This window comes from Penaeus vannamei, chromosome 28 (assembly GCF_042767895.1).
Source record: "Penaeus vannamei isolate JL-2024 chromosome 28, ASM4276789v1, whole genome shotgun sequence".
NCBI lineage: Eukaryota > Metazoa > Arthropoda > Malacostraca > Decapoda > Penaeidae > Penaeus > Penaeus vannamei.
This window is the reverse complement of record NC_091576.1, coordinates 28,351,980-28,374,479: the sequence shown is the minus strand read 5'-3', so window position 1 is coordinate 28,374,479 and position 22,500 is coordinate 28,351,980. Positions and strand designations below refer to the sequence as shown.

General features: G+C 38.3%; 2 protein-coding genes across 2 annotated transcripts in view; both read left to right on the top strand.

The window, feature by feature from the left end:
• The first annotated feature begins 4,330 nt into the window (after window positions 1–4,330).
• LOC113807929 (salivary peroxidase/catechol oxidase-like) lies at window positions 4,331–11,910 on the top strand. The gene is made up of 15 exons (XM_070141976.1): window positions 4,331–4,382; window positions 5,574–5,662; window positions 6,227–6,368; window positions 6,844–7,053; window positions 7,315–7,529; window positions 7,728–7,901; window positions 8,151–8,321; window positions 8,572–8,690; window positions 9,488–9,590; window positions 9,743–9,940; window positions 10,088–10,227; window positions 10,556–10,720; window positions 10,933–11,132; window positions 11,291–11,460; window positions 11,599–11,910. Exons 2-15 carry the CDS (start codon window positions 5,578–5,580, stop codon window positions 11,763–11,765), a joined length of 2,259 nt encoding a protein of 752 aa, XP_069998077.1. The 5' UTR covers window positions 4,331–4,382; window positions 5,574–5,577; the 3' UTR covers window positions 11,766–11,910.
• Window positions 11,911–16,673: 4,763 nt separating this feature from the next.
• Window positions 16,674–22,500, top strand: part of LOC113807930 (salivary peroxidase/catechol oxidase-like) — a 7,484-nt gene continuing 1,657 nt past the window's right edge. The window contains exons 1-11 of the mRNA XM_070141975.1: window positions 16,674–16,727; window positions 17,713–17,813; window positions 18,437–18,578; window positions 19,061–19,270; window positions 19,532–19,746; window positions 19,949–20,122; window positions 20,369–20,539; window positions 20,849–20,967; window positions 21,765–21,867; window positions 22,018–22,215; window positions 22,363–22,500. The exon at window positions 22,363–22,500 is cut by the window's right edge and continues 2 nt beyond it. Of these exons, the coding sequence (XP_069998076.1) occupies window positions 17,729–17,813; window positions 18,437–18,578; window positions 19,061–19,270; window positions 19,532–19,746; window positions 19,949–20,122; window positions 20,369–20,539; window positions 20,849–20,967; window positions 21,765–21,867; window positions 22,018–22,215; window positions 22,363–22,500 (1,555 nt within the window). The 5' untranslated portion in view covers window positions 16,674–16,727; window positions 17,713–17,728. The remainder of the gene's footprint in view (window positions 16,728–17,712; window positions 17,814–18,436; window positions 18,579–19,060; window positions 19,271–19,531; window positions 19,747–19,948; window positions 20,123–20,368; window positions 20,540–20,848; window positions 20,968–21,764; window positions 21,868–22,017; window positions 22,216–22,362) is intronic.

The following is a 22,500-nucleotide window of genomic DNA, read 5'->3' as shown; positions in this document are numbered from 1 at the left end:
AGTCATGTCCGCGTGCTTCTAAAACTAACCCAAACCGTGTGGTCATCGTGACATCTGCCCTTGGTAGCCTGGGTCACCAGCGGCTGGATAAAAGGGCACCGTCGGATGGTCAAACCTAACTGTCACTTAAACAAGCACAGACATGTTTCAGCCTTTTCTGAACAAAACAATCGGAGCAAGCGGTAGCGTAGCTATTGCTGTCAAACAACAAATAAGACACAAAATACTAGACACCTTCACCTCCGAACTCATGGCAATAGACACACCTTGTGGGCTCATCCTTATTGGAACCACCTACCTCCCCCCACACAGACCCTACATCGATCAACCAGACATTTTTCGGCTCCTGCGACAAAGAAAAACAACATACATGATAGGAAACTTCCTTGCACACCACAGACTTTTTTTGGATATACAGAAACAAATGCCATCGGAGGAGGCTTCGCCTCTTTCATCTCCGATGGCAGATTCACCCACCTCGGCCCATACATAGCCACATTCAAGTGTAACAACAGCACTAAGCTACGCATAGTTTTCACTACCACATAACTACAGGCGATTTCACATTCAGTGATCATCTCCCTGTGATACTTACACTCTACCAACCCAGTCATGGTTCCAACACCTCAAGAGATCCTTAAATATGCAAACTGAGAAGGGTTTAAACAAGCACTTGAACATACACACTCCAGATCACGAGGGGCTATCCTCAGACCACCACTTTAACCATTGGTACATAGACATACTGACTGCCTGTAAGGCACACATTACTAAAACATTTAAAACTCTCTTAAAACACCAAATATATAATACAGTCACATGAGTAACCAACCCATAAAAGATCCTAACTTCTTAGCATGGAACAGACAGATCATCACATACATATGCAACACTAACAGACAAAGGGTGGACACAGCAGAGAGGATGGAATCTATCCAAAGGGAGTTCTGGGAAAAGAATTTCGAAGTTTCCATTGCTGAAAACACATTCGACCCGGACACAGAAGCCGAGGTTACACAATAACTACAACTGCATCACTTGATTCTCACATCACAAACAATATCATTCAACACACTTTCACCAAGTAACACTCTCATGTCCCATCGCACCAGAAGAAGTGACACGCGCATACACGAACCAATAACGCAACACCAGGAGCCAGCAACATAACCAAAAAATAATCTCCCACCTATCATGCTCACCCGACTGGCACATTTTGAATGTTGCCATGGTAACAAGATACTTTCTCAAAATATATAAACAAGCTTTACTTCTGTTAATACCCAACATGGGAAGCCACCACATGAAGTTGCTGGAGAGGCTAGTCACTCAAAACACACCTTGAGAATAACATACGCAACACGGCTTTCACCTACACAGAGGACCTGGGAACGCAAATAGCTTCACGATATCGCTCTTTGTCTCACAAACAAGCACCAGACTAATATTATATTATAAGACGGCATCTAGGCCTTTGATACGGTCTGGCATAACAGTCTCAAATACAAAATAACACAACTTCGCCTCCACATCTAACACGCCTTTCAAGCAAGTTCGTGGATAACAGAACCTTTTACACCTCCAACTTACCATACCCGGCAACCTACAGCAACAACGCCATATACACAGACGACATAACACAAATCATCTAACAACCCTCCAAATTCAAAACATAATGAAAGCAGCCACACAAACAGCCATAAACACTATCATGATACAGAAAATTATAAATTCACAATCATACCAGCGGCACAACACAACCCACCATGCCTAGAAGTTACTCATCATGCCCCCACATATCATAACATTACATACAATGGTTTGTTTTACTATTTTTGTGTGCCTTGAATTGCATTAACTCTATGCTTCACTTGACCATCTAACCACTTTTAACTTTTCGTAAACTCTATTTACATATATTTCAATTGTGTTATACCACTTTTCACTGTAAAATTTACTTTTTCTCATTTGTGTTAATTAGTCAACTTTTTTCTGGACACCCATGGTATCAGCATGAACACTACTCACTTTACTTGATGGATAAGGAGAAAGGTCTCAGGATAGTGCACACCGCGGTGCGTGCACCAGACTAATGTTTCTCGTTACTTGTAAGAACATTTTCAGTGGAAGCAATAGAGTGCGACACTTAGCTGGTCTAACAACTGTTGTTATATTCTTATTAATCATTCTATGTACTTGTTACTTTGTAGACGTCATAATTCGTATACAGGTTAACGTGTATCTCCAGAAAGTCAGATGAAAGCCACATTTCATGTCTTCAAAGACGGAATATTTCAATTTCCTAACAATTTTATTTGTATTTTCCTATATTTTCTTCAGTATCTACCATCCTATTTCACACAGGCTGGGCATTTTCCTAAGGGTTATGTTACAATCAGTTGTAAAAATTATAACTTTTTTCTGGACATTCTCCAGGCATATTTCTGCAAAAGAGAGAACACTGAGAATTTTATCAAACACTTGATTTAAAGATAATTTGAAGTTCCTACTTTTCATATATCAGTCGTGTCCACTTCGCAACCTGTATCTCACATCCACTATATGACTCTTACTACTGATCTGGCTAAATACGATGTAAATTGTTTCAGTCTAAGCACTGCATGTGATAAAGATGATACACAATCTGTCAATAAGACAAAGACTGGCAAGGTATGAGTGATTCATTGAGGTACCTTGGGAAAGCATTCTCGAGGACAATGTTAATAAACAGGCAATCAATTTTAGCAAATTACCAGTTAGCTCATACGAATGTACCCAGCAAGACATATAAAGCATAGTTGCTATAACTGTGGAAAAGTAGCTGATAAAATGATGAGAGCGGTTATAGAAGCCCTTTTTCAAGAAATAACTATGCCCACACTATTGTTTCCAGGAGAATGAAAGCGGTTTAATAATGGGCAATTGGAGCTCTTCCGATCAAAAGTCACTTGCAGTTGAGTGAGACCTTCAACTTGGTGGAGGTGCATCAAACAATAACACTGATGAGAACGTCTTCCAACTCTAAATTTCATCCAAGATGAAAATCAAGAACTTGACTGACCGTCTCCCAGTCTGCCATGGGACCTAATGAAATCACAGTTATTATGCACTAAACGAGCGTGTTAGACGGCTCACTGCTCGTCTTGCCTTACTCTACCAAACATGCCACAGTTGCAGAAAGTAACTGGATATTTGGTAGAAAGCAAACATAGAGCAGTGCATTACAACAGTTAAAAAAAAAGAAGTAACTACGGCCCTAATTCAACTATTACGTTTGATTAAACGAACGAGCTACCAATATCTGACCTCAAAACATGGATGTCTGCCAGGGTCCCTCTGCTCCTTGCGGCCCCTGGGACCCTTTCAAAGGGGTCCAAAAATGCGCTACATTAACATGTGAGCCCTTAGTTCATGCTTAACCTACGTTAAACATTCGATATATATATGTACATCTATTTCTCTATCTAAATTTTTACACATCTCTAAATCAAGTTCAGTCTCTGTATCTCTCTTTCCTATCTTCTATACCTCTATCCCCCTCTCATTATCGCTCACACCTGTCTGTGTGTTTATGTGCATGTGTTGAAGTGTGTGTGGGATGTAAGGTTAGGGCTTAGGGTTAGACGCTTTACAGAGACAGGAGTCGTTAGCGATGTCCTCCAGACCTCGTAAGGTCACTCTTGTTACATAGATAGCTAGACATTTGTACACTATATCATGTTTTATATTACTATGTTAAGAATATAGGTATCACAAAAACTATTTGAAAAAATAGGAAGAAGAATTATAGTACCAACATATGAATAAATTCATGTTACTTTCATGGAATATCGAACTATACCGTGCAGCTTATGGTCGGAGATACAGTCTGTATGTATATCGGAAATTTAATCATATTGGAATATAGTATTTGTAATCATGCTATACCTTTGTATATGTTCATAACCGAATGTCTTTATACTCATTTTCTCTCTCAGTAGAGAGGCCTTTGTTTACATCAAGTATGGTAGATCGGCAGATGCTCTGTACACTATATCCAAGATTAAAGCACCCTGGACACAAGTTGTCTTTCCAATCAACCTATGTGACATGTGAACATCGCACGGTGAGCCAGGCATTCACAATACTGTATATCATACACGTCTTCCCAGATGTCAAAAACAAATGAAAAAAGACGAAGAGATATCGAGATTAGCGAGAACTCCATGCAAGCAGTTGTTATGAATCAATTATATCTTTTCCATGGAACGCTCAAACTTATCACTCCTGTCACTGACTCAGACTTACAGAAGGCGGAGCCACGTCCTTGCATCTCGCTATAAATAAAGAGCGTCAGTTGTATCTGTTACAGTTGTATCTGGACTTCCCGAAGTTCAGCGAAGGTGAGAACTACACTCAGCGGATCACCGCTGCCATAGACCAATAGTTGTACTTCATACTCTAGTTTTGCTTAACTTTTTGAAGCATTTGCTTACAATCTGATCCAAAGTGTTATAAGACACTATAATCCCTATTTTAATAGCATGCCAGTGAAAGATATAATGAAGAGCCATAGTTAATATGAATTAAATTCCATTTTTTCATACATAAGCCCGTTGATCAAGGTGAACAAATTTTCGAAAATAATCTTACTGTCGGTTATACTGCTGATATCGGACAGAAGCGTAATAATATTTTCCACATTATTAAATCACCTCCGCCAAGGAGGTTTTGAGTTTGGTAACGTTGGTTAGTTGGTTAGTAGAATAACTGACATATTTATGAACAGACTTTTGTGAATAGCCATAGATATGTCTTAACCCAAGTTAGACGTCATTTCATTTTGGTTGTGATCGGGATCATGATACAGATTCAGGTGCGAGATAGGGAAATGCGAAAGAGGTAATTTTCATGTAATTTTTAAAGTGTGATTTTTTTATTGCATCAGTGAGCCAATTGCTTTGGCGGAGGTTTGCACTCTCTGGGTGCTTCTCGTTTCTGGTGTCACTGTTCAGCGTCCCACTTAGCAGTCTGCGAAGCGTGCGACGCAATTCTGGTCCAAGAAGATTCAGTGTTTTAAAAAGAGCCGTTGAAATGTCAAGTAGAAAAAAGTAACGATGGGAGATATAGGAAAAGGGGATAATAAGGGCTAAAGCAGAATAAATCAGCCAGTTCATGGATAACTTTATTCGATATGCATTCTTCATAGACTGCAACCCAAGCAGCAAATAAAGCGTAAGAATAAATTTGTTTAAAGTTTTGAGATACCGTCCGGTCGATAGGAATTTTATCACGAAATGTATGCCTGTACTTTTTCATCATAAAGTAATATAATATTCGGGATAGAATATAAATGATGTGTGCGTATTTAGTAATATATATATAAATATATATAAAGTAAATATTTAATACGTATACACCTTTTATTACTAAATCATGGTAGTCAATAGGTAAAACTATCTTTTATATAGGCCTATTATGTGTTCATATTTTCTTGTGCTATTCAAAGCCTTCGTTGAACATTAAAATACATTGGATCATCTTATAAGTTGGGGTTAACATTAACAAATTTTCATCACTAGCATTCGTTGCAGATCCATGATGAAGGTGGTTTGCGTGTTCCTTGCAATGTTGCTAGTTATTGCACTAGCATCTGAGACAACTACGTTACGAATCATTGAAGGTGAGTTTTTTTTCTCATGTTGCCAGTCTTGTTTACCTCTTTATTACATATTAAGTTATTAGCATATTAAAATTGGGAAAGAGATCGAGAGAGTGAATAAAAGAGGGAGGGCAGGATCGGCAGCGATTCATCAAAGCAGAGTTTGTATGTGTGTGTGTGTATGAGAGAGAGAGAGAGAGAGAGAGATGAAAAGTCCTTACATTTTGATTTTAAGAACAAGGTCTTTGACTTTAGAATGTTGAGGATTATGCCAAGAAAAGATTATTTCACTTATTTTGTCTTCTCACCTCTCATTACTTCTGTCATCTCTATAAGATTAACACCACCATAATTGAAAGAACTATCATCATTATAATTGACATTTCTATTATCCATAGAATTATCACAACCAACATTATAAGTGGCATTTTAATTATCATTAGCATTATAATCAGCATTAGAATTATCACTACGATTATTATTGGTCGTCTTCATTATCATCATTAGAAGCATCACCATTATCATTCCCATCAGCATCACCAATGTCATCACCAACGCTGACGTTCACACGAATGCTATTCTCAGACAACATTTCGTACGTGAAACGAGGGAAGAAATCCAACCAGGTGACGCCAGAGGAGCATCCCGGAACACAGCAAGTACTTGGAGGAACAACTTGGAAGTCGATTGAAACTCCGCCTGTTCTTAACATTTCGAAGGATGACAAGTGAGGAAAATTGCGTTTGTTATCTAGGAACTTTCGCGGAGTAGGGTGCAGCTTCCGTAAAATATATATTTTATAAATTATATATATATATATATATATATATATATATATATATATATATACATATAATATGCATATTATATATTAATAATAATAATAATAATAATGATAAACAAAAAAAATCATTAATGAATGTTCATCCGGAATGATACCCCTATTCGTCCGTAAAAAAAAAAAAAAAAAAAAAAAAAAAGTTTTCTCGCGTTTGTTTTGTTTGAAGTAAGTTTTCTTGTGGTGTGAAAATTATGTGCGAGTCTATTGTATTTTTCGATAACTTGGTTTCACGCATTTTAACGGTCTTCTCATAATCTGGTAATTTTTGATTCTGATAAGATTTCAAACTAAAGATCATTCCTATAATAATTGGTTGTATACATGAGTGAAAGTACTTAAATTCCTTTTATTGTTAAAACAGTGTTTCTCGATCAAGCATCGAACACGGACTAACTCAACTTCGGGAGAAGGATAGAATAGAAAGGGACATGGCTGCCAAGAACATGAGTGTCTCTCATGACTCGCCTACTTTCATACATCAGACCCTCTTCAAGAGTTTCAGTCCGCAGTCCATCACAGCAGCAAGAACAGGCTTCATGATAGACTGCGCTACTGAATTCATCATGGATCGGTAATGCAACCATTCTTTATTAACTATTGCAGCATCTTAGTCGTCAAACTTTTTCCAACTAGGTTTTGTAACTAAAGGAACTTATATGGAACCATTATTGATTAATACAGGTAATCGTCAATCGTTATTACAAGTTTTTATGCATTACAACTTGGACAGCAATCGTGTTTCCCAGGGTTGTGCTATAGACTGCATTTTACACAAAAAAACACAGATCATTTATCTCTTTGGGCACAACTAATAATAAATCTCCTTATTTAGTTTGCAGCTTAATAAGACCGACATAACTTTCGACATCCTCGTCTCGGACCAACTGGCCCAAGAAGAGTTCTGCGATCAGGACCAAGTTTCGTCCTCTTGCGAGGCCTTCAGCAAGTACAGGTCCTCCAACGGCACCTGTAATAACTTGGCCAACCCACTGTGGGGAGCCACTTTCAGGCCCTTCCGCCGCGTTGCTCCGCCTGACTATGGCAACGGTGGGTATCTCCAATTCCTGGTATTGCTGCTACGATCTCACTTCCATAAGTGCTTGTCTTCTGCCTTTCCCTAATGGCATGCTCATGATTTTTTGTATAAATGTGGCGTATCATGTTTATAAGCACAGTTTTATTCATGAAACCGTATCATAGTACGATATGAATATTTCATACACTGTAGTATCTTCCACACTGCAGGAGTGTCGAGCCTCCGCCGTTCCCAGGACGGGCAGCCACTTCCCAGCGCCCGCCGAGTCAGCGCAGCGGTTAACAGCATCCGGCCAAACGGGGAATCTTTTCTCCTCTCTGTCCTTCACATGACCTACGGGCAGTTCCTAGACCATGACCTGACCTTCACGCCTTTGAATAAAGGTCCGCTTGATACCAATATAGGATGTTAACATAAATCAAACTCAGCCACCAGACTCATTTTTGAGTTTTCCAAAAAGATTCAAATAACATAAAAATCTGTCTCAGGAATAATAATGGTAATACATATTTGTTGATAATATTTCCCAGTCATTAAGGGCAAACAGATTCAGAGACTAATGACCTACAGAAAACTCAAGATGTAATACATGTCGTCGATGCAGGACTCTATTTTCTTTATTCACATCCCAGGTATGTATGGAGATGCCATTCCATGCTGCCCTGACGCCCTGGGAGACCCCACTTTACTCCACCCTGAGTGCGCCGCCATTTCCATCCCTGCAGACGACCCTTTCTACTCCAGGTTCAACCAGACGTGCATGGAGTTCATCCGCTCGGCTCCCGCGCCACGGTGCCTGTTTGGTGAGTCCATTTTCTTCAAGTCGGATCGAACTACAAGCATTATAGAAAAAATATATAAGATAGAGAAATATCTTACTGGTTTGATAATTGACTTTTGATACTTGTTCCTTTTTCAGTTATAGAGAAATATCTTACTGGTTTGATAATTGACTTTTGATACTTGTTCCTTTTTCAGTTATTTATCGTTTCAGTTTTAAGCATTCAAACTTCAACTTCAACTAAACTCCATAAAATTACTTCATTTGTTCAGGTCCACGAGAACAAATGAATGAGAAGACGGCATATATCGACGGCTCTCAGGTCTACGGCATCGATGACGAGATGATGAATTCACTGAGAACGATGGACGACGGTCTGCTTATTGCTCAGGTTAATACAGTGGTTTTTAGAGTCAGAGTAATTATTACCACCATCACCACCATGACTTTCTGATTTGCTAGTGCTACATCATGTTTAGGAAGATTACTACATCAGAGTGGTGGCAGGGGCGAAGCATATGGAAAACAATACTTTATAGAGTAGAATACGAGGGCGCCAAAATATAGTACTAAGGAAGGAATAAAGCAAGAAGTTTGGAGTAGGAAAATGTTCTGGGTTGTAAAAATTTCATAAAACTTGCAGCACCAACTTACAATGCCCCAGGTGTAAGTAAAGATCCGGAATAGGAAATTTGAAAGCACTGAGGCTTTAAACTACTAATGGTGAGAGGCGTTTGAAATAGGAAACAAGAAACTGAAAGAGACGTTGTAGACCTGACATTGAAATAGGCTGTAAAAAGGATCAGCGAAGGGTATCAAAAGTTCTAGATTCAGAAGCAAGAATATTTAGAACATGGGTTTAATTTAATTTCATGTCAGTCCTATGAAATATCATACACCATACTTCAAATATGTTGCTATGATATTAGACAGAGTTTTGTTTAAAAATGTAATGAATATAGAGGGTCTGCATGAATAGCATGGTATTCAACGAAGGGTTAAAACGTCATCTTAAAGGAAGTTAAGAATTATTACTAGACTCATTATTTGTTAAGCTAATAATATTAACAATAGCACTGAACATCGTAGTTAATAAACGGGTCATAAATCAAAGCAAAAAGAGCAAAATGATTGTAATTTGACAAATATATCAAAAGCAACTGCTATGAAAATGAGTTTTTCCCACAGATGACGAATGAAGGCGAGGAGCTTCTCCCTGCAAACACGGACTTAACAAACGAGTGCAACAAGGCAGAACAAGCCAGCATGAACCAGTTTTGCTTCCGGGCCGGTAGGTTGGCCCTTGTGTTCTCTGCCTCAGTTTAGTTTTGTAAATGTATATAGCTTTAACTTTCCCACATTTGTTGACGTGGTGTCAGTGTACCAAGCGGGTTTTAGCGCAAGTGTTGCACACTAACAATAATGTTAATAATGACACAACAGGGGACAGAAGAGTGAATGAGCAAGTTCTCCTCGTTCTGTTCCACACCGTATGGGCTCGTCACCACAACCATCTAGCGTCTCGGCTGAAGAACATCAATCCTTCCTGGAATGATGAAGAGCTGTTCCAGGAGGCCCGCCGAATCGTGGGCGCTCAGCTCCAACATGTTACCTACAACGAGTACTTGCCGCCCATCTTCGGTATGTCCCATGTCAGGCAAAGCATATGCAACTTAATTCCTTCTCAGGTTATTTGACAAATAAGTATATGAAATTGTAGGTATAAATTCATATACACACAGATAAGGACATATGATAACAGAAGTGCATGCATGAATTGTCTACCAGGTGAGAACATCATAAAAGACTCTAAGCTGAAACCCTTGAAGAACAAGAAACGAAAGAACTTTTACATACCTGATAAGAGCGCTGCCATCAGTGCTGAATTTGCAACTGCTGCCTTCCGTTTTGGACACAGTCAGATTGCTGTGAGTTGAACCTTCATGTTGATTCTCTTATCTTCTCAGGCATTTTTTTTCCCATTATGTGAATTGATATACGTTTCGTGCATTTTCTTAAATGAGTTGCATTTGTCGGATTCATTAAATCAAGATGAATTATTTGAAGTGAACTATCTTTGTAAGCAGTAAAATATCCAGGAAGTACAGGATATAGGTTACAAAAAATAGAATGGAACTAGATCTCATGTTACATATCCGTAAATGGGATATACTTAGGAAATATGCACCAAGGACCTTATATCAGATCATAGCTCTTTGGTTGATTTCGTCCAACATTCCTCTCGTCTCGTTTTAGGGTCATATGGAGAGAGTGGATGACTTCGGCGACATTTCCTCAACTGAGACGTCTTCGGTGTTTATGAATCCTTTCGTCGTGTACATGAAAGGCGCCGTTCCACAGCTGACGCGAGGGGAGGTTCGACAGAGCGCGGGAGACGTTGACCCATTCTTTACACCGCAAGTGAGTCAGTGTCAAGTGATGTGTGTGGTGATATCAGGTATCTTATAAAGATTGAGTGGAGTGACGAATGACTGAGATTTCATTAGGTCTTGTCACATTTTTGTCTATGGATTTAACAAATGCAATGATTCCCAATATATTATGTCTGCACGTCAATCTTCCAGTATCATTCCAGTATTAAAAAAATCTAAACTTTGATAATTTACGAACAGGTGGCCGGCAAACTTTTCAAAGGGATGAACATGTTTGGACTCGATCTGATGTCCCTCAACATACAGCGTGGCCGTGACCATGGCATTGCCTCGTACACGGCACTCAGAGCCTCATGCGACTTGTCTTCCATTCATGACTTTCCTGATCTCTCGGGAATCATGGATGAGGATGTGATTGAAATTCTAGAGGATGTATATAGGTACGCCATTTCTTCTATGTGATTCTTCCCACCCCCTTGCATTATGTTTATTAACATTGTACTTGTTTATTAACATTGTTCGTGAACATATTTTCCATGTGAAGTAGAACACAATGGAGAGTTCGGATGATTATCACACTGAGATCTTTAATTTTTAGTCATGTGGATGACATTGACCTGTTCGTCGGTGGTTTGGCTGAGCACCCGGTAGAAGGAGGAGTAGTAGGTCCCACTTTCGCTTGTATTCTGCTGGACCAGTTCCTTAGGCTGAAAGTAGGCGACAGATATTGGTACGAGACTAATGACAAGGATACAAGGTTTAAGAAAGGTAAGTAAAATGTGGTTGTCATGGCTTTCCCTTGGAACTTAGTAATTATTTATAACAACATGCCATTGTTCTGTTTCCTTATGTTCTTGTCCTGTTACACTTGTCGATGTATTGTTACTTTTTATTTTACTATTTCAGAACAAGTCAAAGAAATTCGCAAAACAACCTTAGCGGGGATCATGTGCGAAGTGATTCCAGAACTGACGGAGATTCAGGCAGAGCCTCTGAAAGTGGCATCTCTCGAGAATCCAGTGGTATCTTGCTCTTCTTTCCAAGAATTGGACCTCAGCCACTGGAAGGAATGATTGCAGTCGATGGAAGGATTCTGTGAAGTTTCGCAAAGATCAATTTGAGCAATGCAATCGGATATTTTTGATATGTTCATTGTAAAGCATTGTCTGGTCTGGATAGTATCTTTATCCGAGATTAATTAAAGAGTCCTTTCCACCTGATGTTAGTTTGGAATAACCACTAAGAGCAAACAGAGATAAATACCCCTTGCAAACACAGACACGAAACGTCTTAAACAGAAAGAAAGGAAAAAAAAAAAAAAAAGCTGAAAGGGAGAATAAAAGATCTGCTTTCATCATACTGAGTAACACAGGCAAGTGTCCTCGAATGTTTGCTACATCTCTTGTTATTATGACAACAGTTGTCTATACCCCTTCAAAGGTTATCCGTGACCCTCCTCGCCAGGGACACTAATTAGGGGTGGCAGAGGACGGTTGGTGAGGAGTAGGAGGAGGGCGGTACTTACTTGCCAAGGAGACCGCTAATTAGTTATACAATGTATAGTAGAAACACTAATGCCACTAACGTTTGAATGGGATCGATAATAGAAACAAACTTTTGACGTACTCCTGGTGTCCCTATTCTGTTGTGCTGTCTGACACTTACTTGTCTCATCAATTTCTCAATAGACATACTTTGTATTAATTTTCTTTTCCCCTTTATATTAGCAAGACTCTAGCAATGAACGATAACTTTGTCATAACACACAATCTATACACTAAACATTCATATTTTGGCCATTTTTTTCATATCCAAGGTTTAGAGAAATTACTATAAAAGTTTCTTCTTCGAATCATCTATGGTTAAAGCATGATTTGAAGCAACAGAAGAAGCATTAATAGAATCCTATTACACTGAATTTCTGTGTTGTTGTAGGCTGCAATTTTCGCTGAATCCTTTGTGTCATATAACAGAATATCGGTTCCCTCTCCCTCGTGGCTCCAGAACGATTTGGAAATGGGTCAGGCTCTCCAATAGCATACTGGGTTAAAAGGTCCTCTAAGACAATATTTGCCCTTTCTCCCAATGGCATTTGAAACGCCCCTACCCCTCACGCGACACGACAGTTCACATAAGCTAATGAATGGATAAAAGCAATGTCAAGGCTGAATTAGAGGGGCTTACCGGTATCGCCCGGGATAAATAAAATAAATATATTTCATTCCTTTTGTGTTAATTTGAGTTAAATTGAAAGTGATCCCATCCCCCCCCCCCCCACACACATCCTTTCTTTCTCTTGAATTTGCGCATAAAACTACGACGCGCTGTTTTAATCTAGATTATTAAGGGCGAAAATGTAATAATAAAAAAAAAAAAAAAAAAAAAAAAAAAAAAAAAAAAAAAAGTAGTTGTGTGTTTGTGCGCAAGTTAAGTAAAGTCCTGCACATGATGTCCCATGGGGGAAAAGCCTGGGGGTTCGATACTAATCATGAGGTCAGTCTTGGATGTAATGTAGGCCAATATATATCTCGCTCTCTCTCCCTTTTTTGCTGGCTGACTGGCTCGTACAAAGCCGCAATTGGTATTCCAATTATTATTGTTTTTAATATCACTATTATTTGTTATTGCTATTATTGCTGTTGATATAATCATATACAGATTTCATACACAGAAGGAAAATGAATGGTTTATTCGATTGTTCCCATGGACAGACAACTTTGAAGTTTGGAAAAGCATCATAAATACCCTTACCACAAATACACAACAGTATATTGATTTCCCAGACGAGGTTATTCCAGCAATATTAGGTGTGGCACCTATTTCAGGTTGCACATCTTGCACAATAAGATATATGAATCTGGCGTAATCGACAAGAAAATCCATTACTGCTACTTCTTCTTTTATTAATATTATTACTATGACTTTTTATCATTATATAATCCCTATTTGTCTTTGTCTTTATGTATTGTGTGATTGATACCTTAGTTGTATGATTTGTTTTATAAAGAATTCGACGAAAGCATTTGGATTTTACATGTCATACACACACACACACACACACACACACACACACACACACACACACACACACACACACACACACATATATATATATATATATATATATATATATATATATATATATATATATATATATATATATATATATATAAATGCGTGTTTGTATATATCTATAAATATGTATATTTATGTGTACGTGTTGTGTGTATGTATATATACTTATATATGATACAGTTTATATATATATATATATATATATATATATATATATATATATATATATATATATATATATATATGAGAGAGAGAGAGAGAGAGAGAGAGAGAGAGAGATACAAACATATATACATTTATATGATACAGTTATATATATACATATATATTATACATTTATACATACATGCATATATATATATATATATATATATATATATATATATATATATATATATATATATATATATATGTGAAATATATGATACATTTATATATGTATATATATGCATACACACACACACACACACACACACAGACACACACACACACACACACACACACACACACACACACACACACACACACACACACACACATATATATATATATATATGTATAAAAATATAAATAATACCATCCTATTTCACATAGGCTGGACATGTTCCTAAGGGTAATGTTGCAATCAGTTGTAAAAATTATATATTTTTTTCTGGACATTCTCCAGGCATAGTCCTACAAAAGAGAAGACACTTAATGAGAATATTATTAAACAATTGGTTTAAAGATAATTTGAAGTTCCTACTTTTCATATATCAGTCGTGTCCATTTCGCAATCTGCATCTCTTTCTACTGATCTGGCTAAATATGATGTAAATTGTTTCTGTTTGGGAAGGCAGGGCTCCCCTTCACACTTGGTCTAAGCACTGCATGTGATAAAGATGATACACAATCTGTCAATGAGACAAAGACTGGCAAGGTATGAGTGATTCATTGAGGTACCTTGGGGAAACATTCTCATGGACAATGTTAACAAACAGGCAATTGATTTTTGCAAATTACTAGTTAGCTCATGCGAATGTACCCAGCAAGACATATAAAGCATAGCTGCTATAACTGGAAAAGCAGCTGATAAAATTATGAGAGTCTAGAGCCGTTATAGACGCCCTTTTTCAAGAAATAACTATGCCCATGCTATTGTTTCCAGGAGAATGAAAGCGGTTTAATTATGGGCAATTGGAGCTCTTCCGATCAAAATTCACTTGCAGTTGAGTGAGACCTTCAACTTGGTGGAGGTGCATCAAACAATAACACGGACGAGGACATCTTCCAACTCTAAATTTTCTCCGAGATGAAAATAAAAAACTTGACTGACCATCTCCCAGTCTGCCACTCGTTACCAACTTGCAGCTTTACAGTTCCGTGATCTCAAGCAGAAATCTAAGCAAGACTGATGGCCAGAAAGTCATGGGACCTAATGAAATCAGTCATTATGCACTAAACAAGCGTGTTAGACGGCTCACTGCTCGTCTTACCTCACTCTACCAAACATGCCACAGTTGCAGAAAGTAACTGGATATTTGGTAGAAAGCAAACATAGTGCAGTGCATTACAATGGTTACAAAAAAGGAAACTACGGTCCTAATTCACTATTACGTTTGATTAAACGAACGAGCTACCAATATCTGACCTCAAAACATGGATGTCTACCGGGGTCCCTCTGCTCCTTGTGGCCCCTGGGGCCCTTTCAAAGGGGTCCAAAAATGCGCTAGATTAACATGTGAGGTACTGAAACCACTTTAAGGTGAAAAGGTATGTCACACAGTTTACCTGGTGACCTATGCTAGACAAATTCTCTGCGGCTAAGGGGCCGTCAGACACCCTTAATTAAAGAGCCTTAATATTTAATCCAAGTTCAACATTCGAGGTACCACACGGAACTAGTGTCAGAATTTCGTACAAGTCCCCCGGAATATGGAATAAACAATGCCAAATAAATTCCCTGCTGCAAAGGGACCGCCACAAAGCCCTTAGTTCATATTTAACCTAGGTTAAACAATCGATATATGTACATCTATTTCTCTATCTAAATCTTTACACATCTCTAAATTAAGTTCTGTCTCTGTATCTCTCTCTTCCTCTTTCCTATCTTCATTTTGTCCTTATCCCCCTCTCTTTATCCCTCACACTTGCCTGTGCGTTTATGTGCATGTGTTGAAGTGTGTGTGGGATGTAAGGTTAGGGCTTAGGGTTAGACGCTGGACAGAGACAGGAGTCGTGAGCGATGTCCTCCAGACCTCGTAATGTCACTGTTATTACATAGATAGCTAGACATCTGTACACTATGTTGTTTTATATTGCTATGTCAAGAATAAAGGTATCACAAAAACTTTTTTGAAAAAATAGGAGGTTGAATTATAGCACCAACATGATATGAATAAATTCGTACCGTACGGCTTATGGTCGGAGCTACAGTCTGTATGTATATCGGAAATTTAATCATATTGGAATATAGTATTTGTAATCATGCTATACCTTTGTATATGTTCATAACCGAATGTCTTTATTCTCATCTTCTCTCTCAGTAGAGAGGCCTTTGTTTACATCTAGTATGGTAGATCGGGCAGATGCTCTGAATACTATATCCAAGATTAAAGCACCCTGGACACAAGTTGTCTTTCCAATCAACCTATGTGACATGTGAACATGCTCAGTCATTCCCCACAATACACAAATCACACGGTGAGCCAGGCATTCACAATACTGTATGTCATACACGTCTTCCCAGATGTCAAAAACAAATTAAAAAAGGACGAAGAGATATCGAGACTAGCGAGAACTCCATGCAAACAGATGTTATGAATCAATTATATCCTTTCCATGGAACGCTCAAACTTATCACTCCTGTCACTGACTCAGACTTACAGAAGGCGGAGCCACGTCCTTGCATCTCGCTATAAATAAAGAGCGTCAGTTGTATCTGTTACAGTTGTATCTGGACTTCCCGAAGTTCAGCGAAGGTGAGAACTACACTCAGCGGATCACCGCTGCCATAGACCAATAGTTGTACTTCATACTCTAGTTTTGCTTAACTTTTTGAAGCATTTGCTTACAATCTGATCCAAAGTGTTATAAGACACTATAATCCCTATTTTAATAGCATGCCAGTGAAAAATATAATGAAGAGCCATAGTTAATATGAATTAAATTCCATTTTTTCATGCATTAGCCCGTTGATCAAGGTGAACAAATTTTCGAAAATAATCTTACTGTCGGTTATACTGCTGATATCGGACAGAAGCGTAATAATATTTTCCATATTATTAAATCACCTCAGCCAAGGAGGTTTTGAGTTTGGTAACGTTGGTTAGTTGGTTAGTAGAATAACTGACATATTTATGAACAGACTTTTGTGAATAGCCATAGATATGTCTTAACCCAAGTTAGACGTCATTTCATTTTGGTTGTGATCGGGATCGTGATACAGATTCAGGTGCGAGATAGGGAAATGCGAAAGAGGTGATTTTCATGTAATTTTTAAAGTGTGATTTTTTTATTGCATCAGTGAGCCAATTGCTTTGGCGGAGGTTTGCACTCTCTGGGTGCTTCTCGTTTCTGGTGTCACTGTTCAGCGTCCCACTTAGCAGTCTGCGAAGCGTGCGACGCAATTCTGGTCCAAGAAGATTCAGTGTTTTAAAAAGAGCCGTTGAAATGTCAAGTAGAAAAAAGTAACGATGGAAGATATAGGAAAAGGGGATAATAAGGGCTAAAGCAGAATATATCAGCCAGTTCATGGATAACTTTATTCGATATGCATTCTTCATAGACTGCAACCCAAACTATGGTAGTCAAGCAACCTATGGTAGTCAATAGGTAAAACTATCTTTTATATAGGCCTATTATGTGTTCATATTTTCTTGTGCTATTCAAAGCCTTCGTTGAACATTAAAATACATTGGATCATCTTATAAGTTGGGGTTAACATTAACAAATTTTCATCACTAGCATTCGTTGCAGAGCCATGATGAAGGTGGTTTGCGTGTTCCTTGCAATGTTGCTAGTTATTGCACTAGCATCTGAGACAACTACGTTACGAATCATTGAAGGTGAGTTTTTTTTTCTCATGTTCCCAGTCTTGTTTACCTCTGTATTACATATTAAGTTATTAGCATATTAAAATTGGGAAAGAGATCGAGAGAGTGAATAAAAGAGGGAGGGCAGGATCGGCAGCGATACATCAAAGCAGAGTTTGTATGTGTGTGTGTGTGTGTGTGTGTGTATGAGAGAGAGAGAGAGAGAGAGAGAGAGAGAGAGAGAGAGAGAGAGAGAGAGAGAGAGAGAGAGAGAGAGATGAAAAGTCCTTACATTTTGATTTTAAGAACAAGGTCTTTGACTTTAGAATGTTGAGGATTATGCCAAGAAAAGATTATTTCACTTATTTTGTCTTCTCACCTCTCATTACTTCTGTCATCTCTATAAGATTAACACCACCATAATTGAAAGAACTATCATCATTATAATTGACATTTCTATTATCCATAGAATTATCACAACCAACATTATAAGTGGCATTTTAATTATCATTAGCATTATAATCAGCATTAGAATTATCACTACGATTATTATTGGTCGTCTTCATTATCATCATTAGAAGCATCACCATTATCATTCCCATCAGCATCACCAATGTCATCACCAACGCTGACGTTCACACGAATGCTATTCTCAGACAACATTTCGTACGTGAAACGAGGGAAGAAATCCAACCAGGTGACGCCAGAGGAGCATCCCGGAACACAGCAAGTACTTGGAGGAACAACTTGGAAGTCGATTGAAACTCCGCCTGTTCTTAACATTTCGAAGGATGACAAGTGAGGAAAATTGCGTTTGTTATCTAGGAACTTTCGCGGAGTAGGGTGCAGCTTCCGTAAAATATATATTTTATAAATTATATATATATATATATATATATATATATATATATATATATATATATATGTATACATATAATATGCATATTATATATTAATAATAATAATAATAATAATGATAAACAAAAAAAATCATTAATGAATGTTCATCCGGAATGATACCCCTATTCGTCCGTAAAAAAAAAAAAAAAAAAAAAAAAGTTTTCTCGCGTTTGTTTTGTTTGAAGTAAGTTTTCTTGTGGTGTGAAAATTATGTGCGAGTCTATTGTATTTTTCGATAACTTGGTTTCACGCATTTTAACGGTCTTCTCATAATCTGGTAATTTTTGATTCTGATAAGATTTCAAACTAAAGATCATTCCTATAATAATTGGTTGTATACATGAGTGAAAGTACTTAAATTCCTTTTATTGTTAAAACAGTGTTTCTCGATCAAGCATCGAACACGGACTAACTCAACTTCGGGAGAAGGATAGAATAGAAAGGGACATGGCTGCCAAGAACATGAGTGTCTCTCATGACTCGCCTACTTTCATACATCAGACCCTCTTCAAGAGTTTCAGTCCGCAGTCCATCACAGCAGCAAGAACAGGCTTCATGATAGACTGCGCTACTGAATTCATCATGGATCGGTAATGCAACCATTCTTTATTAACTATTGCAGCATCTTAGTCGTCAAACTTTTTCCAACTAGGTTTTGTAACTAAAGGAACTTATATGGAACCATTATTGATTAATACAGGTAATCGTCAATCGTTATTACAAGTTTTTATGCATTACAACTTGGACAGCAATCGTGTTTCCCAGTGTTGTGCTATAGACTGCATTTTACACAAAAAAACACAGATCATTTATCTCTTTGGGCACAACTAATTATATATCTCCTTATTTAGTTTGCAGCTTAATAAGACCGACATAACTTTCGACATCATCGTCTCGGACCAACTGGCCCAAGAAGAGTTCTGCGATCAGGACCAAGTCTCGTCCTCTTGCGAGGCCTTCAGCAAGTACAGGTCCTCCAACGGCACCTGTAATAACTTGGCCAACCCACTGTGGGGAGCCACTTTCAGGCCCTTCCGCCGCGTTGCTCCGCCTGACTATGGCAACGGTGGGTTTCTCCAATTCTTGGTATTGCTGCTACGATCTCACTTCCATAAGTGCTTGTCTTCTGCCTTTCCCTAATGGCATGCTCATGATTTTTTGTATAAATGTGGCGTATCATGTTTATCAGCACAGTCGTATTCATGAAACCGTATCATAGCACGATATGAATGAATATTTCATACACTGTAGTATCTTCCACACTGCAGGAGTGTCGAGCCTCCGCCGTTCCCAGGACGGGCAGCCACTTCCCAGCGCCCGCCGAGTCAGCGCAGCGGTTAACAGCATCCGGCCAAACGGGGAATCTTTTCTCCTCTCTGTCCTTCACATGACCTACGGGCAGTTCCTTGACCATGACCTGACCTTCACGCCTTTGAATAAAGGTCCGCTTGATACCAATATAGGATGTTAACATAAATCAAACTCAGCCACCAGACTCATTTTTGAGTTTTCCAAAAAGATTCAAATAATATAAAAATCTGTCTCAGGAATAATAATGGTAATACATATTTGTTGATATTTCCCAGTCATTAAGGGCAAACAGATTCAGAGACTAATGACCTACAGAAAACTCAAGATGTAATAAATGTCGTCGATGCAGGACTCTATTTTCTTTATTCACATCCCAGGTATGTATGGAGATGCCATTCCATGCTGCCCTGACGCCCTGGGAGACCCCACTTTACTCCACCCTGAGTGCGCCGCCATTTCCATCCCTGCAGACGACCCTTTCTACTCCAGGTTCAACCAGACGTGCATGGAGTTCATCCGCTCGGCTCCCGCGCCACGGTGCCTGTTTGGTGAGTCCATTTTCTTCAAGTCGGATCGAACTACAAGCATTATAGAAAAAATATATAAGATAGAGAAATATCTTACTGGTTTGATAATTGACTTTTGATACTTGTTCCTTTTTCAGTTATAGAGAAATATCTTACTGGTTTGATAATTGACTTTTGATACTTGTTCCTTTTTCAGTTATAGAGAAATATCTTACTGGTTTGATAATTGTCTTTTGATACTTGTTCCTTTTTCAGTTATTTATCGTTTCAATTTTAAGCATTCAAACTTCAACTTCAACTAAACTCCATAAAATTACTTCATTTGTTCAGGTCCACGAGAACAAATGAATGAGAAGACGGCATATATCGACGGCTCTCAGGTCTACGGCATCGATGACGAGATGATGAATTCACTGAGAACGATGGACGACGGTCTGCTTATTGCTCAGGTTAATACAGTGGTTTTTAGAGTCAGAGTAATTATTACTACCATCACCACCATGACTTTCTGATTTGCTAGTGCTACATCATGTTTAGGAAGATTACTACATCAGAGTGGTGGCAGGGGCGAAGCATATGGAAAACAATACTTTATAGAGTAGAATACGAGGGCGCCAAAATATAGTACTAAGGAAGGAATAAAGCAAGAAGTTTGGAGTAGGAAAATGTTCTGGGTTGTAAAAATTTCATAAAACTTGCAGCACCAACTTACAATGCCCCAGGTGTAAGTAAAGATCCGGAATAGGAAATTTGAAAGCACTGAGGCTTTAAACTACTAATGGTGAGAGGCGTTTGAAATAGGAAACAAGAAACTGAAAGAGACGTTGTAGACCTGACATTGAAATAGGCTGTAAAAAGGATCAGCGAAGGGTATCAAAAGTTCTAGATTCAGAAGCAAGAATATTTAGAACATGGGTTTAATTTAATTTCATGTCAGTCCTATGAAATATCATACACCATACTTCAAATATGTTGCTATGATATTAGACAGAGTTTTGTTTAAAAATGTAATGAATATAGAGGGTCTGCATGAATAGCATGGTATTCAACGAAGGGTTAAAACGTCATCTTAAAGGAAGTTAAGAATTATTACTAGACTCATTATTTGTTAAGCTAATAATATTAACAATAGCACTGAACATCGTAGTTAATAAACGGGTCATAAATCAAAGCAAAAAGAGCAAAATGATTGTAATTTGACAAATATATCAAAAGCAACTGCTATGAAAATGAGTTTTTCCCACAGATGACGAATGAAGGCGAGGAGCTTCTCCCTGCAAACACGGACTTAACAAACGAGTGCAACAAGGCAGAACAAGCCAGCATGAACCAGTTTTGCTTCCGGGCCGGTAGGTTGGCCCTTGTGTTCTCTGCCTCAGTTTAGTTTTGTAAATGTATATAGCTTTAACTTTCCCACATTTGTTGACGTGGTGTCAGTGTACCAAGCGGGTTTTAGCGCGTGTTGCACACTAACAATAATGTTAATAATGACACAACAGGGGACAGAAGAGTGAATGAGCAAGTTCTCCTCGTTCTGTTCCACACCGTATGGGCTCGTCACCACAACCATCTAGCGTCTCGGCTGAAGAACATCAATCCTTCCTGGAATGATGAAGAGCTGTTCCAGGAGGCCCGCCGAATCGTGGGCGCTCAGCTCCAACATGTTACCTACAACGAGTACCTGCCTCCCATCTTCGGTATGTCCCATATCAGGCAAAGCATATGTAACTTATTTCCTTCTCAGGTTATTTGACAAATAAGTATATGAAATTGTAGGTATAAGTTCATATACACACAGATATGGACATATGATAACAGAAGTGCATGCATGAATTGTCTTGCAGGTAAGAAACTCATAAAAGACTCTAAGCTGAAACCCTTGAAGAACAAGAAACGAAAGAACTTTTACATCCCTGATAAGAGCGCTGCCATCAGTGCTGAATTTGCAACTGCTGCCTTCCGTTTTGGACACAGTCAGATTG